Here is a 13233-nt window from a genome sequence, read left to right as displayed (position 1 = left end):
AGGATGCTTTACGGCCAACCACACATTACAGTAAGTTAATAAAAAATGTTGATTTTTATTGACTATATTTTCTACAGAACACACAGGCTATAGAGCTAGATGGAGACAGGAAGACTGATTTAAAAAAAAAAACACCAAATTTGTGGGCTGACAATAATTTTTATTTATCAACAAAATTTCCCTAAATGACAAAGATTCCCTTTACCTCTTGGGATCCACTGCCAGGTTTTCTACTATTATTCAAATATTCTAAATTACTTATTGGCACCCTCTTCCTCTTTTTCTAAGTTGCTTGAAAAGTCATCCTTAACCCAAAACATAAGGAATGAAGTAACAGCTTTCATACATTATAAGACTATTAGAAATAGAGAGAGCTCTAAGAAGTGACCTAGTTTAATTTTCTATTGAGGAATATGACATCCAAATCGTGGGGTGCGGTAGGGGAGAGCACTTGCGCTTGCCTCTCTATTTTTTTTCTGCTTAGCAAATAAAACATTCACATAGAAATTTTGGAAAGCAGCAAAAAATGTACAAAGGCAGGGAAGCTTTTCTATTCTTAATACAAAGGCAAACACTGTCAAAACATTGGCAGATTTTCTTTTGTCCTTTTCCGAAATAGTATTTTTTTTATCCTGAAGAGATTTTTCAGTATATGCAACTTTCTGCCTTCCTTTTGAAATAAACAACCATGATACCATAAGTATCTTCCCACATATGTCAGCAAAAACTCCTGGTAATCATCATTTTCAATAACTGCATAATATTTTATCCAATTACTGTATCACGCTTTATACTCTAATGTGGGACAAATATAATTTATTTCTAATTTTTGACTATTCTAAAAAATGCTACAATAAAGATTTGTGTCAGCAAATACAGAGTATTTCCCTAGGATAAATTAAAGTATAAAGCATACAGGCAATACTCTTTAAACTACCTCGTTTGTCTACGTGACTCTCCAAGCACACACAGAAACCACATGTAGGAAGAAATATTATGTAGGAAGAAATCAGTCATGTGGCTCCACCTCCCAAGCAAGGCAAAATATCTCAATTGTAACTTGGTTTCCATGGTGTCCTAACAGCACTGAAAGTGGAAATGGGGTGAGATTTAACAAGTCACGTAAGCCTTTCTTCCTATTAGAGGGATGTCCTCCAGAACTTTTCAGATTGACACTGGGCTTGTTAAAAAAGGAAAGAGGTTTACAGAGCCAAATAATTTTTCATCTTTGACAGGATTGACTTGTAATAATGTCCTGTCAGATTTTGTGCTGACAAAGATTTAGGAATCTTTCTATCAATTGCCACAATTTTCCCTCTTCAAATGAAGCATGGTTGAAGTTATTGAATTACCTTGCTTCAGGGAGCATGATCTACTAGACTAACTGCTCTTTGACGTCCTTTAGCCCACTGGTCTTTTATTTGGCAAATATCCACAAATTACACTTGTCCTTGGCTAGAGAGAGTTTCCAGGAGCTTTGGGGTATGTGGGGACATACTGAGGGAGATCCAAAAAGGGAACTATCAAACTAGGTTTGGAATTGGTAGTTTTCCTACTCCTCAATAGCACAAAAAGGCAGAAAAATCAATTGTCAATATTAACCTACCTGAAGGGAACACTCTAAGAAACAGTAAAGGAAATTTCCATCAAGAGCTACATAAATGCAAACGCCACTACAATTCTTCATGTGACTAAAAAAATTTTTTTTTTAAAAAAGATTTTATTTATTTTTAGAGGGGAAGGGAGGGAGAGAGAGAAACATCAATATGTGGTTGTCTCTCATGAGCCCCTCTACTGGAAACCTGGCCCACGACCCAGGCATGTATGTACCCTGACTGGGAATCAAACCAGCGACCCTTTAATTTCGCAGGCCAGACCTCAATCCACTGAGCCACACCAGCCAGGGCAAAATTCCTTTGATTCTACAGCTTGTTGTCCCTTCATCAGATTCATCTTATCTCTTCCCACAAGCTACCTAGTCAGTCTATTTTTCAAATAGCATTTGGCAAACATTTTTACAAATGGAGTTAGTCTTCTTTCTTGAAGTAATATTTTCAAAATTTAAAAATTGCTCTGGCCAGAGCATGGCAGTAGAGGAATAACAAGTGTGAATAACCATTGAGATAGTCCAGTCCTGAAACATTCAATCCTTTCTCTAATTTTTCTAATCACTATACCTATTAAAAGTAGGAGCTACAGCAGACATGCATTTGAGCTAAGAAACTGTGGTTACCAAGTGCTACAGTTTTGATAATAATAATTAATAACACACAGGGAGATATTTACTGATTGGTATGTCATGGCCAAAGAATATGATTTCTGAATTACACCTAGAATTTTGTTACAGAATTTACTTATTAATGGTATTTTTGAACTTTAAAGCCCCAATAGAATTATCTCTAGAAGTGGGAAAACCGAAACATCCATGTAATCAAGTCAGTATATAAAATGCCACAGAGAATGCCAATGAATGTTTTTCTGGTTGTACTTAAATTATCTAAAACAGAAATGGCAAGGTATAGTTAAACTGGGAAAATTTTTACATATAAAAACCACCATCTTATGGTGGCACTGGGCACTTACCCTTTCCTGTGATGTTTGGTAGCGGAGGTGAAGGGCCGTGGGGTCCCAATCTACAGCAATATAGGCATTTCCAATGAAAGCTCTGTCTTCCCCACAGTCAATTTTACAGCCTCTGCAAAATCTAAAGGGGGAAAAATATACTGAGGAAAAATAATCATAAAGCAAACAAAATTTTCTTTATCAGAAATATTCTCCCTTTCTACTTCCCTACATCCCTTCTTGGGCTTCACAACTTGTTATGGGCTTCTTATTTGAGACTGATAAATTTACAAATATGTATTAATAATTATTAGTATTTCAGGGAATCCTGCTTATCAATTCTCAAGTCTCTGTGGCAAAGAAATAATATGAGAATTGGATATTTGAGGTAACACACCCCTAAAGAAATTCTAAATTCAGTTATTTCACGTTCTGAGGACAATTTATCTGGTACAACACCACCCATTTCCTTTTGTAAAATGACACATTAAATAAATGTATATAAAAATTTGTGGGGTGGGGCAGCAACCATGACAAAGCCATGGTTCCAATGACTATGTTAAACTCAATTTGTTAAGTTTATCACAGTCTTCTGAAGGCTGATTTCAGTACTTAGGCATTTTCCAACCTGGAATTATATTGACCAATCAATCTTCATAACTCTTCTAAAAACCCAAACAGACTTCCAGCAAGGTCTAGTAAGTAGACTACACTCTACTGGGCTCAGAATTGCTAAATTAATTTATAATTAAGGAGCAGAAGACAGAGGAAAATAAATGTTGATCATTAACTATGAATTTGACAAGATTGTAGAGTTTATAAAACCAGCTACGTCTCAAGAGTAAAACGTAAGCTACAGACCTCACAATGAAGAGATGAATGAACAATTCCCAAGTTTATTTCAAGTTTCTCATTATTCATTATTACGTCTGAAACCTGGAAATCTTATGAAAAAGGTATATTATCTGGAGCTGCAATTTCACTAAAAATTTTCTTTTGCAGAAGGTCACTTTACCTATACCATGGGCACCAAGCACAGGAGTTCCCATCTTTCTGTACAACTCGTAGAGTGAATGGATATTGATAGCCCATACTGTCATCACTGAAACAGAACATAAACCAAAGAGTATAAGAAACATTTCTGATCTGAGGTCTCAACTCTTTTTCATCTTCCCATGAAGTAACTCTGGGAAGGGGCATTTGTCATGGCAGTATGCTCACATTTTCAGCTCTATGCTACTTCCCCTAACCCATTAGCTATGCCCTGTACCAACCACACTCAGGGTTCCCATGATGTATCCCTGCTTACAGAAGTGTAGATGTGCTAGACTGCCAGATGTCTCTGAGGGTTCATGTGGCCCACACAAATTTTACAGGATAATCTAATCAAATACCAATTATCCTTCAGCTCTAATCCTATCAGAAGACTTAATTCACATTAAACTAAAGTAATTAGACCTTTCCATGACAAGAACATTGACATACCACAGAAAACTGAAAGATCATAATGGTTTTTAGAAAAGTTGACTATTTATTTAGAAGCTTATTTTATTTTATTTTTTAAAGATTTTATTTATTTCTGGGGTGGGGTGGAGGGATGGGGAGAAAAGGCACACAACTGTAATTGAATAACAATACAAAATTAAAACTAAAAAAAAAAGATTTTATTTATTTGTTTTTAGAGAGAGGGTAAGGGAGGGAGAAAGAGAGGGAAAGAAACATCGATGTGCGAGAGAAACATCAATCAGTTGTCTCACACACACCCCCCAACCGGGGACCTGACCAGCAACCCATGTATGTGTTCTGACTGGGAATCGAACAAGTGACCTTTTGGTTTGCAGGCTGGTACTCAATCTACTGAGCCACACCAGCCAGGGCTAGAAGCCTTTAAAAAAAATTTTTTTTTATTTCTTGATTTTAGAGAGAGGGGAAGGGAGAGAAAGGGAGTAGGGAGGAAGGAAAGAAAGAGAGAGAGAGAGAGAAACATTGATTTGTTGTTCCCCTTATTTATGCATTCATTGATTGATTCTTGTATGTGCCCTGACAGGGGATTGAACCCACAACCTTGGCGTATTGGATCGATGCTCTAACTAAGTGAGCTACCTGGCCAGGGCTTAGAAGCTTTATTTGTTTGTTTATTTATTTATTTGACCTACAAACCAAGTTATACAAATCAATCTATTAATTCTTATTCTTATCATGACAGCTGGCATCTTAATACTTTAACAAAAAGTTAAAGTTAGCTTTAAAACTAGCCACGTATCTAAGATAGTTACATGTATAAAAGATACACAAATTAAAACCATTTAAAAAGCAACAGATACCATAATTTGTACTTGACCATAGCTTTTGTATTCAGAAATTACTGTAAAATTAAAACCTTAGAAAACAAATGTATTCTTTCACTGTTACTCAAGTGGTGTCTCTGGTTACCAGAGAACTTGGAGTTTTTGTACTGTTCTCTCACTGACTGTTGTGTGTGCTGTGGTGCCCTGAAAGCAGGCCTGGTGAGGGTCCAGGACACAAAGCTTCAGACTTTCCAGGGTACATCATGTCTTTTGTACCAAGGATTCAGGCCAGCTCTGTCCTGTGACTGTGTAGAGTGCTAGATGAAAGGCTACTCTGGCAGAAACTGATGTCAAATACTTAAGGTATGGGTCAGCATCTCTCAAACTTAACTCTCCTAACATTGCTAAACTTTCAACTTTGCAGTTCACAGGCTTGTGCAGAAAGTATTGGGTGAAAAACTGACTTACTGCTGGTGCAGCCAAGTCAAAAGCAAGGACTTTCAGAATGAGAAGCTCCACTCTTAGAACTTGTTTCTTGGTGTAGGTATCATCTGTAATATGTACAAACTCTGCTGCTTCTGGGCGTATATTTCTTCAAACTTTGAGGCTAACTGCACAGCAGCAGTGCCCACAAGCTGCTTTTCCTCTCAGCAAAGACATGGATGAAAGGAACCTATTGATGTAGTTCACAGCCAAGTACAGGATCTCATTCTGTACTTTATATTTTTCTCCTACTTCAACTAACCAGTCCAGAAGGATAGCCCTCATACTGTTGGTGATGTCTGGCTGTTTCTCCATGTAACCCACTACATTTAATCTCCACTCCCCTAAAGCATGTGTGAATGTCCTCAATCTCCCTTGTTGCCTCTTCCTCCTCTTTTCAACCTCTAAATGTTGGAATGTATCAGGAATTAGATCTTGGGCATTTTCTCTATCTAATTTTTACTGTTTAAACGGTATCATCTAGTCCCAAGGCTTTAAACACCAATTATTTATTGATGACACCTATATTTCTATTTCTAACAAAGACACTTAAAGTCTATTTCCCACTTGAAAATATAACATATTTTGAATTTAATTTGACTCCTGTTATCTCTTCCCAAAACCTGCTCCTTCTCCAGTCTTCCTCATTTCATTAAAAGTTACCACCATTCACAAACAATTGCTCTGGCTGAAAACCTAACTTGGACCCCTCTTTTCCTCATATTCCACATCCAATTCACTGACAAGCCCTGGAAAAAGTCCTCAGAGTTTACTAAACACAACAGTTATCAACTAAGTTGCTTATCTATTATTTGAAGTTTTCCTTTAAGATTTATTTACCTTAAGCCTCATTTAACCATTGAAAGACCCCATACCACAACAAATAATCTATTAGCTAATAAAACTTCTTTACTCAGTTCACATACAAGCAGAACTCTCACTTGCACCATGATAGCAAGAAAATGATCTGCAATTCAACTGAAAATAAGGTATCATAATCCCAATGTTTGTTAGAAGTAAATACTTTTAGCAATGCTACAGAAGATGTTTCTTTCCTTTCTTTTTTAAAATTATTTTTTTAAAGATTTTATTTATTTATTTTTAGAAATGGGAAGGGAGGAAGAAAGAAGGAGAGAAACATCAATGTGTGGCCGCCCCTTCAGCGCCCCCTACTGGAGACCTGGCCAGGCACGTACCCTGCAACCCAAGCATGTACCCTGACTGGGAATCAAACCTGCAACCCTTTGGTTTGCAGTTTGGCGCTCAATCCACTGAGCCATACCACCCAGGGCTCTTTTTTAAAATTAGTTTTTAGAGAGAGAGAGGAAGGGAAGGAGGGAGGAGGAGGGAGGGAGGAAGAGACTGAGGGGGAAACTGATTTGTTTCACTTATTTATACATTCACTGGTTGATTCTTGTATGTGCGCTGACTGGGGGGTTGAACCTGCTAACTTGGCATAGCAGGATGATGCTCTAACCAACTGAGAAACCTGGCTAGGGTGAGATGTTTATTTTCTTTAACTAGATTTATGAAATTATTCCACATTAAAATGACACAGTATAGAAATAATCCAACTGAATTATTTGTTATGGCATGAGACTTTTTTAGTGTTCATATATAGACAGATATGCACCCTATTGTTCCCAATCTGAATTTCAGAGGGTTGAGATGACACAAATTTCCTGGCGATTTCATACTCTCTACTTTTGCAGTAACAAAAGTCAAGGATATTATCTGAAGCATTTAAAGCATTAGCAGGAGGGATTAGTGAATGAAAGAATTATTAGACACTAGAATGTCTAGGTGATGAAAGCTGTATAGTCTCTCCTGCTCAAGAGATCAAACCAAATGGTTGAATTACACTTTCCACGGATGGTTCTTAAGAGTGATTAAACTTACATTAAATGGGTCCCATAAATCACAGGTCTAGGCTGATCCCCTGAACTCACCAATCCTGAGCATGGTTACTAGCTTCCTGAGGTGGAAGTGGGCTGGCTAATCGGGATACTTGAATCCAAACTGCATCATATAAGTCTTTCTTCCGGGTATGCACGGTACATGGAACAATCAGTGGCATCCCAAAGAGGCTGGGGCGATTCTTCTGAGATGATAGGAAATACAGTTCTGTCCTCATCTGTATGTACAAACAAGAGAAGAGAGAACTGAGAAGATAGGCCTCTGATTCCTCCATTTTGTTCTTTATGACTGCCAATAACAGCTATCACTACCATTTTCAAATTAGTCACTATCACTCTTTATTAATATGAAGAGAATTCTTCCAGTGGAATCACTGGAAGGTTGAGGTACTGCCAATTTCAGAGTAGCTGTCTATCAAACTAGAATTTTCAGCATTTAATATTTTCAAACTAGTTTGCTCTGATAAAACATTTCATGCACACACTGAATCATACGTAAAAAACTAGTAATAGTTTTGTAGCTCAGAGCTTTAAAGTAATTAAAACCCTTTCTCTAGAAAGCATGCCAAAAAACCACAGTTCCCTCAAAATACAATTTTAAAAAAATAAGCTGCTGACAACTGTTGTTACAGCAGTGATTCCCAAATTTTGAGAGACTTATAAAACAAGTCTTTTTTATTTTTTAAATACACAATAAATTAAAAGCAAGGCAAAATATAAAAATACTTGCTTTGAGTATGTTAAGATTTTCATGAAGTTCCTTAATGAATAGATACTGTGCAAAATTAGCTTGGAAATGCTTGCTTAATAAAACAAAAATTTAGTATAATAGGTTGTTGGGAGCTTAGGATTATTTAAAAAAGCTGCCAAGCACTTGGACATTTAATTTCTTAAGTTGGTCTTTATGTAATAGAGGAGCTAAATCAACAACTTTTAAACTCACTAAGGGTTCGCAAATTTCTAAGTGAAGACTCTTATTTCAGATTCTCACGCATTTTATTTTGCTGTTATTCAATTAAGCTTAGCTAAATACAAAATTTTAAGACCTCATTTCATGTGTCAGTATTAATAAAGACCCACAGAAATGTAGAGTGTTCAGAACTATTTTTAAAATTCCAAAAATTTAGAATAGTTGTTCTCTTCTCAAACTTCTACTTTTATTCCATTCCAACTCTCTGATGACTTCACCAAATAAGTTTTATTTATATTTTTATTATTAAAATCTATACTAAATTCAAATAACAATCTCATTCCTCTACTCTTCTCAGTGTATCAGTCCTTCCTTCCTCCCTCTCTCCTTTCCTGACTCCCTCTCCCCCTCCCTCTTTTTTGAAATTGACCTGTCCTTTAGTTGTTGTGTCAATGCACTGTTTTTCTATTTCTCCCTTTATTCTCAGAATATCCTTGCCTATGTTGCCTTGCCTTATTCCTCTTCTTCTTCTATTCCCTTGCAGAAGGGAACAGAAGAAAAACTTTTAAGGTAGTTCGACCATGAGATCAAGTGTCTAAAAGAAGAAGGCAGCATATTGTAATAACTACCTACCATGTCAGATGAAAAATAGACTTATTGGGGTGATCACTTTGTAAGTTATATAAATGTCTAATCACTAGGTTATATGAGGGGGTACCCCCCAAAACGGAATTATCTTCTAGAGCCCGGGCCCCTTGTAGTACAGGCTTCCCCCACTAGGTTAGTGCTCTAGGAACCCATGTGTATCAGTGTACCAGCTGGCGCTGTTGTGAGAGGCTGTGTTTGGCTTCAGTGAACTTTTTTTGCAGACCTTTCAATGTGTTTGCCCATATCATGATGGATGATTTAGGAGTGCACCTGCCCACACCGCACTGAGTGTTTAGCAGTTTTTGACCAAAAACTGCATGACTTCGGTGCCCCACCCTCCCTATTAACCCGATCTCACTTGAGCGACTTTTTTTTGTTTCCCTGGGTGAAGAACGTCCTCAAAAGGAAACATTTTGTGATGTGGAAGAGGTGAAACAAAAAAAGGCAGAAGCACTAAAAGGCATCAAAATTGACAAGTTCAAAAACTGTTTTGAGCAGTGGAGAAATGTCTCAATAGGTGTATTGAATCAAATGGAGAGTACTTTGAAGGTGACTGAAGTTTAAATGTGTAAGAATACATACATAATTTTTTATAAATAATAAATTCTGTGGTTTTTGGGGTCCTCCCTCATATGCCTGAAACTAATGTAATAATGTAGGTCAACTATAATTGAAAAACGTAAAAAATTATTTTTAAAAATGTCAGAAAAAAAGATGGCAATGAAAATGAAGAAATGATAAATTCAATTAGTGTTTTGTAAGAAGGAATTAAATGGCATAGTAATATATTGAATACAGGGTTTTAGAAGAAAATGGGTGAGGGATTTAAGAACACTTCCAGACTTTAGCTTGGAAGAATGGCGCTGTCTTTCATAGAAATGATGGGAAAAAGGAGCTGACATGGGACAGAGAGATGGTAAAATCAATTTTAGGTATTCCTGAAAGCAGATGGCTAGATCATAAAGGAAACTGGAAATAGGGGACTGGTTAAAGATGAAAATTTAAAGCGGACAATATGGCTTTGTGGTCTAATAATTACAAAAACCTGTACATAATGTTGTAGGAATTACCATGCACTTTATATAGCATATACATGATACTTGAAGAGAGTTGTTTTCTAAAAAGGAATTTTTAAGAGTATATCAGGGTTCTTCTTCTTCTTCTTCTTCTTTTTTTTTTTTTTTAGAGAGGGGAAGGGAATGAGAAAGAGAGGGAAATATTGATATGAGAGAAACATCCACTGGTTGCTTCTTGTGCCCTGACTGGGAATCAACCAGAGACCTTTCACTTGCTGGGATGATGCCCAACCAACTGAGCCACACCGGTCAGGGCCAGAGTTCTTAATATATGATCTGAAAATGCTTACTAAAAACAGACATGGGAAATGCATGAATCACCCAATTATTTTAGCTGATGGGACCAGTAGGAGCTGTGCTTAAAGACAATTCCAAGTCACAAATGTACCCTGTAATTCTCCAGACTGTCCACTCATACAATCCTGTCTAAAATATGGTCCACAGAACATCGTCCACATGGTCAGAAACTCACTTTAGTCAAGGGTTGCTAATTCAAAGAGGGCAAGGCAGTACATTTCAAAGAATTAGCACAAAGCAAATAGCTATGTAATCACTAGTGAAATCATCAAACAGAATGCAGCTAGCACTCCAAAAGCCTCCCTCTTGCTTCCTCACCATCATACATTTTTGGTGTCCCCAACCTCCCCCCAAACAAACAAATAAACAAAACCTTCTCCATATAAGCATCCACACTTATATGGCAGAGAGATGTACATGACTACATGAATATATAAGAGACACAAACTTTAATTTAAAGAACATAGTGTTCTGATACACTGCTATCCTGTTGCTGCTTAATGTATGAGAAATGTCATTTCATACACAGGCGGTGACCATTTACAATAGCATACATAACATACAGAAAGTGTGCACAATGAAGAAGTTGCAAAGACAGAAATGGCTGTGTTTCACAAGTGACACTGGCAAGAACAGCAGTAAGTTGCCCAACATTTAACTAACCATTTTTCGGTGGACTGCAATGATGTAACCTGTACAGGGATTGTCAGGAAGAGATGGCATATGACCATTCGCCATTCCATTTGTGAAGCTCTTCTCAGTTCCACATGGCACAACAGTGTTTGGCATTCCATTGGGGATGAATATTGGTCGTGGAAGGTCCCCATTGGTGGTTAGGGATAACATTCCATTTGTAGATGGGGATGAGGATAAATCTACAAATTCAAAGTACAGCATCATAAGCTTGTGGTACTTCCATCTTTGATCTTTTCTCAAACATTGTGAGGACCCAGACCGCTGATAGTATAGTCTCTTTTAACAAAAGAAAAGGAGAAATTATATTTCAAATAATTAACTGTACATTAATTAGAAGATTTTAATTTCAGATTTTACTTTTATAACTCACACTTAAGACTAAATGACAAAGCTAGAATAACCGTTGCAAAGTGCAAGTAGAATTTTTGCAGAAACCCTTATCAGGTACCATGCTGTGGCAAGCAAACAGTTGCACCACTTGTTTTCTTTTTCATCTTCTCTAAAAATTCATTTCTCCATTCCTCTAAATATGCTCTGTTCAATATAGTAGTCTCTAGCCAGATGTTGCTTTTCCTTTTGTTTATTATTTCACTTTTTTAAAAAAAATTTCATTTCTTAGAGCAGTTTTAGATTCACAGCAAAATAAAAGAGGTACAGAAATTTCCCACATACCCCTTGCCCCCACACATGCATAGCCTCCCCCATTAATAACAACTCCCACCAGACTGGTACATTTGTTACAACTGATCGAAGACGTTGCGCTTTTTAAATGAAAATGAAATACATTTCCTCAGTCTCAGCCACATTTCAAGTGTTCAGCACTCCATGTGACTAGTGAATACTGTACCGGATGGTAAAGATTATAAAAAATTTCCATCACTGCAGAGAGTTCTATTGGTCAGTGAAGATCTAAACAATAAACCAATATTAAAAATCATCCACCAACCCATCAGTCCTATCTATTAAGTGCCAGTGAGAGGAACTTCATTCTCTCGAAAGCCCTTTAAAATTGAGGAATGAACCTAATTATCATCAGTACAAAAATGAATAAACAAACCATATCAATGGTCAAAAGACTCATTAGATGGCCATATTAAATCATATGCAATATTAGATAAACAAATTCCTTTTTGGTCATATTTATTGTCATGTCTTTTATTTGTATATATATTTTAAAGATTTTATTTATTTATTTTTAGAGAGGGGAGGGAGGGAGAACGACAGGGAGGGAAACATCAATGTGTGGTTGCCTCTCGAGTGCCTCGTACTGGGGACTTGGCCTGCAATCCAGGCAAGTGCCCTGACCGGGAATCAAACCAGTGACCCTTTGGTTCCCAGGCCAGTGCTCAATCCACTGAGCCACAGCAGCCAGGGAGTCATGTCTTCTGATAGTATAGTCTTCTCACACCATCTGCTGCCATGTATTAGATAGAACAGTAAAAAGAGATCTGAATCTCAGTGGTAGATTTAACTCATTACTATCTATTTAACTTAGTTACTTAGGTTCTCTGAGTTTTAGGTTCCTCATCTAAAAAATGAAGAATTTGAGTCAAATCATCACAAAGGTTTCCTTCAGCCTCCAAAATTCTTTTGCTTTAATATCTTTAGCCCAAATAAGTATAAAGAGGAAGATAGTCCTTAGACCAGTATTTAAAGTTGAAATAATGAAAACAAGCTCTAGTTCTACCATACCTGTTTGTATTGGACTAGAAGCTGAAATTGGAGATCCAGGGATGGGAATTTCAAATGCACACAAAAATCCACTTATTGAGAGTCGTACTTTTTGGTTGTCCTGAGGGAAATTCTGTAGAAAAAGAGGTAAGAAAAGAAGGAGGAGGTGGTTCAGATAAAATGGAAAATGTGATATATTTGAAGTGAATATCTTAGGTGCTTTCATCACTAAACAAACAATAGGAGTGACTATTTCTTAAATACTAAAAGATGAAAGGTAGATGAACTAACCTCACTGAAACTGTTATCCCTTTCCACAGAAAAGTATGTTGTGTATAACTGTTTTCTTGAGTTTTGTCCTTCATATCAGGCATCTAAACCCAGAACCCTCAGAGAGATCCCATCTTTGTATTACATATGTACAAAATGTTAACAAGGTAGGAAAGTTTGTTCAGAAACACCAAAGGTAACTATAAATAATACCAATGGTAGGAACTCAGTTTAGGGTTGGCAATATATTTATTAAATTGCTTGTTTCTCCAGTTGGTATGTAGTGATTTGTGTCAATTTGTCTTTACTCTGTAAATTCCTAGTGTGTTGAAAGGCCAGGTATATATATATTCACCAATAAGTATTTAAAAACTGCATTCATAAATATATAAAACACTTTAACCCAAGAACTCCAG

The 13233-nt window shown here is 36.7% G+C and overlaps 1 protein-coding gene and 1 pseudogene across 2 annotated transcripts in view; both read right to left on the bottom strand.

The window, feature by feature from the left end:
- USP32 (ubiquitin specific peptidase 32) overlaps nucleotides 1-13233 on the bottom strand; it is a 137493-nt gene that overhangs the window by 7760 nt on the left and 116500 nt on the right. For both annotated transcript variants that reach the window (XM_024572877.3, XM_024572879.3), the window contains exons 25-29: nucleotides 12569-12680; nucleotides 10844-11055; nucleotides 7283-7467; nucleotides 3578-3664; nucleotides 2584-2704 (exon numbers count right to left, since the gene is read on the bottom strand). In XM_024572877.3, coding sequence (XP_024428645.2) covers nucleotides 2584-2704; nucleotides 3578-3664; nucleotides 7283-7467; nucleotides 10844-11055; nucleotides 12569-12680 — 717 coding nt within the window. The remainder of the gene's footprint in view (nucleotides 1-2583; nucleotides 2705-3577; nucleotides 3665-7282; nucleotides 7468-10843; nucleotides 11056-12568; nucleotides 12681-13233) is intronic.
- Nucleotides 4272-6283, bottom strand: LOC112316454 (cyclin-A2 pseudogene; annotated as a pseudogene).

Source organism: Desmodus rotundus, chromosome 9, assembly GCF_022682495.2.
Source record: "Desmodus rotundus isolate HL8 chromosome 9, HLdesRot8A.1, whole genome shotgun sequence".
Classification (NCBI taxonomy): domain Eukaryota; kingdom Metazoa; phylum Chordata; class Mammalia; order Chiroptera; family Phyllostomidae; genus Desmodus; species Desmodus rotundus.
This window is presented reverse-complemented; position numbering and strand designations above follow the sequence as displayed.